The 5,480-nt window shown below is 38.6% G+C and overlaps 1 protein-coding gene across 1 annotated transcript; it reads right to left on the bottom strand.

Annotated features, from left to right (window-relative positions):
* Positions 1-427: 427 nt before the first annotated feature.
* LOC115991255 lies at positions 428-2,491 on the bottom strand. The gene has a single exon (XM_031114978.1). It carries the CDS (start codon positions 2,489-2,491, stop codon positions 428-430), a length of 2,064 nt encoding a protein of 687 aa, XP_030970838.1.
* Positions 2,492-5,480: the final 2,989 nt, after the last annotated feature.

The raw sequence follows: 5,480 nt of genomic DNA, 5'->3' as shown, positions 1-5,480 counted from the left end.
GTTTCCTCTTTGTAAACACTTCAATGTGTTGTGGGTTCTTTATTTTCTATGGTTGTTATTAATTATATGTGTATCCATGCATGCCTGTGTTAATTGGCCAATCATGTAAACTATTAGGCTTAAATTTGGTAATTAGCATAAAACTGACATTAGCAGTTAAATTTGGAGTAAAAATAACAAGAATTTGTGCAAATTAAATCTTTCATTATTGAATTTAATTGGGACCAAAGTAAAGGAATTGTAAGCACATTAGATAAAACAAAAAGATGCTGCAAAACAGACACATAAGAACATGAGAAACTTTGGGTCCTTGGGAGGTAATAATTATGTGAAATCCTACACCTTCAGTCCGAACAAAAATTTTCTGTCCACTCCCAACCTGTTACACCTCCATCTTTTTTTTTGGGCTCCTTTAGTCCTTGTGACCTTACTTTCTCGGGACCATTTTGGCTTTGGCTTGGCGTTCCTGCTCGTAGAACTGTGTTCCAAAGCCCAGATGATTCATCAGTAACCAAATGAATGTCAATAGCTCTCCACCCCTACTAGGTTGCTGTGCGTGTACAATTGGTCTACAATTAATGGCAGCATAAGACATCAATTCCACCCAAACTCGGCTCATTAGCATCCATTTATCTGTCTTCAACTCCTTGAGCTGTTTTGCCAGGAGACTTCCATCAAAGAACACAGATTTGCTTACACTTCCCTTCACATCAACTGATCTGTATTTTGTTTTCACTGCAAGGATTCGTTTACAGGCTTCAACTTTATCCAATCTGGGGGGCTTCTTTGACTCTTTGTCAAAGAATCGCTTAGCTTCCGCACAAGTGTCCTGGAAGACTATTTGCCAATTGCCTAACACTGGGGCCATCATTTTAGGCTTCATGACAAGCAGATAAAACATATAATCTGAAAGTAATTTGCATGTTTCTCTATTAGTATTGCTATCATTACCAATACTTAGTTGAGTGTCCTCAATGTAGAGTAGCTCGGTAGCCATGTGCCAGAGAAGAAGGCTTTCCTCGTACTGATACTCCCCAATGCTCCATTTTAGCTCAAAACAGCTAGAAGTCTGTAGAAGAGCCCAATAACCCCTTTGTGAAGATGCATCCCTGGCTGCTTTTATATTCTTTGCATTCGAAGCTTTCGATCTCAGCTCATTAAAAATAAAGATCTCAAGGGCTTCACTAACCTCCTTTGAATGCGAAAAAAACAATATAGTCATTTTCTCTAGCACTCCCCCAGCACCAACATAACTAGCTAATGTGTACGCCCATGTTGGAGAATCTTTCAAGCAATAGTTTATCATATCGCACTGGGAGACTGACTTAGACCACCTTCTTCTTTTCAAGAATTTTTCAACGAGTTTGCTCCTGATACCCTTCACAGCAAGGAGGGTCCGGTCCGATAATATAAGCATTAGGACTGATATGGCCTCGAGGCCTAATGCCCCAACAAGCAAGACATAAGTAAGAATGATATCAAACTTACTAGCATGATGAAAATTATGCTGGTGCTCAATTGAAAAGAGTCCCAATGCCACAATGATTAACGTAAAGCTAATAAAGCGTAGAAAGTACCCAAATGGGCAGCGAACCACAACCACCTTGGTGTGGAGGTACTCATACATGAAATTGAGCTCACACTCTATTAGTTTGAATGCTTCAACTGGAGTTCTAGTAAGAAATAAATCTCGGCTCCATTCTCGGTCCTTGGAACTGAAAAGAAGGCCTACAATAAGACCCTTGAATGTTTCAAAGAGACGATATGCTTCCTGTAGTAATTGCATGTCATCTAATTCAGGACCATTTGCAGAAATGACTATTTTGTGTACCGAGTACATCCTTCTAAGATTTTCATCCTCCAAGCTAGGCATCACATCTACTTGTGTTTCAACCTTCTCCAACGTCTCTGAAGAGTACATCTTCATGACCTCTTCATAATCAGGCCCAGGGTCTGGCTTTGGCAATATTGAACATCCGGACTGATTCAAGCTTGCAAGAAAGAGAGCACGTGTTCGCTCTACATATTTGATAAATCCCACAAAAAACACCATGACAGTGGGAACCCAAAGATTGTTGGGAAGTGATTCAATGAAGATATAAACAGTTGCCAGAACCTGTAATATGAGTCCAACCAAGTGCCTAAGCCAGAACTCATTATCCTCAAGAGCAAAAGAAGTGATGGTATCAGGGCCACCAAGATGCAACAAAAGAAATGAAGCCCAGAATGCCATTAAGTACTTATTATTCTCCTTTGCTTCACAACCATCGCCTTCGCTTTTGGAGATTAGTCCAATGGCAACAGGCGCAATCCAGTCTGCAAGCAAGTATGCAAACCATATGAGCCCGTGTAACAGCTTGCTTCTGGTTCGTTTTCTTAGGAATGCCAATAGAACTAAAATTGCCTGCACATGGAGGCTCACAAGAATACAGCTCCGGAGATTCGAAGCATACCATATCTTCTTGAAAATTTTGGGGATAGGTAGTTGCATATTCTCTCTCTCTCTCTCTCTCTCTTTCTCACAATTATTTCCTCACACTTTTGCCTTAGGTTATTATGCCAAAGCACAACTAAGGTCTTTCTTCTTCTCCCTTTTTTTTTTTTATCAGGCAGACATGAATCAGAAGAATCAGAAGTCAGAAAATAAGAAGAAAGGAATGAAGAACAGAACGACACAGCAGCTACAAGATGTTAAATAAATAGCCAAAACTACAAGTAGTTTAGGTATTGTTTTTAGTTCCAGATAAGTCACACATGTTGTTACTAATCCTTGCACATGCTGTAACTAATTTCCTCATAATTAGGATAGTTAGTTAATTAGTTATACTCTGTTATGGACGTTTAGGTCCAGAGGTTGGGATTACTGTATATAATTCTGTTTTGTGTACAGATTCAATTATTCAATCAATCAGAGAAATTTCTATACCTTTCTCTCTCATTTTCTCTGTGATAGCATAGCCTCTTTTCCCTTTATTCTCTTATATTTTTAAATTTGCCTAATAGCATGAATGTCTGTTTTTTTGAAGTCTTGGTCTTTATTTATTCATGTCAATGGTTGATATATATAAATATATATATATATATATATATATATATATATATATATATATAATATCGACGTAACAAAAATGCAATTTTGTTTATATTTTCGATCAACTGCAACTTTTGACTGAATAAGAGAAACACAGGTCACGACTCATGACATTGATTATCACTGTGAAAAAGTGGAAAACATTTATAAAAAATAGTGGAGGTGTGAAAGTAATAAAAAATGTGATGAAATATATATATATATATATATATATATATATATAAAATATCGACGTAACAAAAATGCAATTTTGTTTCTATTTTCGATCAACTGCAACTTTTGACTGAATAAGAAAAACAAAGGTCATGACTCATGACATTGATTATCACTACGAAAAAGTGAAAAACATTTATAAAAAATAGTGGATATGTGAAAGTAATAAAAAATGCGATGTGCTTGAACATGAATGAGGAAAAAAAAATAGTGGATATGTGTAAGTAATAAAAAGCCACTCATAATCTGGCACGTTAAAATTGTGATAAAAAAGTTGTAGAATAATTTATGCTCCTAAAATCACTTCTCTATAATTAAATACTTTCAAACAACCCATCTAATATAATTTCACATGATTTTTTTTTTTTATTGTTTCATTAGTTAATTTGTTTTTATTGGTATTAAAATCTCTTACATCTGAATGATATAAGTGAATCAACCAACTGTGACAACTAGAAATAGATAAAATTTGAAAAGTGCTAGATTTATAATTTTTTTTATTCAAATTACTAATATGGTGAATATTTATTGATAAGTAAAAAAAATGATAATAATTATGAGTCTAAAGAACAAGTAATAATTTATTACATTAACTATTTATAATAAAGTTTGTGTTTGTAATATTATACAATTTTCGAAGAATCACACTTGGATGAAGTCAGTACTCTTTGGACTTGTATTACTCGGAAAAAGTTCTTTTTAGATATTGTAAGGACACGATTCGCGACGGACCGTAACAGTATCGGGTTCGCACCACGTAAAAAGGCCCAAACAATATCATTTGTAGAGCGTGGGTTTGAAAGGCTAGGTCTTGGTCGTCAGGCGGTGGGTTTTTCGTGGTGTTCATACAAGGTTAAGTTTTCCTTCACCCCTGGAGCCTTTCTCCTGGAGGTGGGCTGGGAGGCTCTGGTTTTTGGCCATTTTTCCCAGCCCCTTCTTTAGGTTGCTTATTTTTCCTTTTATCTTTGCCTGCGTTCATTGTCCTTCGTCCACGTATAGGGTCAACCTTTCCAAGACTGATACTTGTCCCATCAGCCCATATTCAAAGTCGTTGGGGGTGGTTGTAAAAGTCAAAGAATGCGGCTCTGTCAGGTGCAGAACATTGAATGGTAATAAGGGCTGCTTTCCCCGGATATTTTAGATTTTCTTTCAAACTTAGTCCTATACCGTTTTTGCCCCTCTCTTCGGTGGAACGTTGGGTTTGCTGAGGACAGAACTGTCCTCGGCTGAATCGCAAGGCTATCCCACCGAGATTGGGCCATAGCCTTTCCTTGGCTTGGGCCTCTGGCCCCCTTCACGAGTAAACGGGCCCGGCCCACAAATTATTTGGGCCCCACAATAGCCCCTCAAAACCCTGCTGTCCAACCTCTTGGTTGGAAAGGGGGGTTTTGGTAACACCGAGCCCATTCTTATGGCCCAGTCAATTCGGCCTATCAATAATGCTGGCGGCTCTTCATCTGCCCAGGAAATGCACCGGTCTACGAGACAGTCTTTTAACTTTACTCTTGATGCGTTCTTATCGTTTGGGTATCCAAAACGCGCTTTTAATGACCTCTATTTACGAGACTACTTTAATTCGACGGTTTGTTTTGATGAGGTAGAGAAGTGGAACCGGCATGTTTGTGTTTGCAGATTCCTTTGGAGATCTGAACCTATTAAATGCCTCCCGCTCCACCCTCTGTATAAGAAGGAAGGTAGGAGGTTTATTGTTTTGGTAAAGAGTCCCTTTTCATCCTTCTGAGATTTGAAATACTTGGCATCCCTTAGAGTTTATTTTACCCACCAGTTTATACACTAAATCATGATGCACTTTACCATAACAACGAGTGATGAAGGAGCCATACCCCTCCCGTAAACGCCACGTTCCAATAAAGCTCGTAATGGCTCAGTCAGGACAGGGATGGCGAAGACTCAAAATCAACCTCACCTTTCTTTCAACCAAAATCTGAAGCAGGGACTCGTCACATCAAACTTTCGGCGTGACTGAGTCGAGAACACCCATTATCAGTACCAACCGCTCTCTTATGAGCATACCTAATATGGTCCCAGTGTGTTAGGAGTCAGGACCGAGGCAGGGACTAAGTGCCCCTGCTTCTTCCTCTCTTCGTTCACTGGCGCCTCCTTCCGCCTCTCTTTCTTAGTCTTCCCAGCACCAGATCCATCCTGGTGCTTTTCC

The sequence above is a fragment of the Quercus lobata genome, chromosome 5 (genome assembly GCF_001633185.2).
Source record: "Quercus lobata isolate SW786 chromosome 5, ValleyOak3.0 Primary Assembly, whole genome shotgun sequence".
Classification (NCBI taxonomy): Eukaryota; Viridiplantae; Streptophyta; class Magnoliopsida; order Fagales; family Fagaceae; genus Quercus; species Quercus lobata.
Note: the sequence above shows the minus strand (reverse complement) of the source record. Positions and strands in the feature narration are given on the sequence as shown.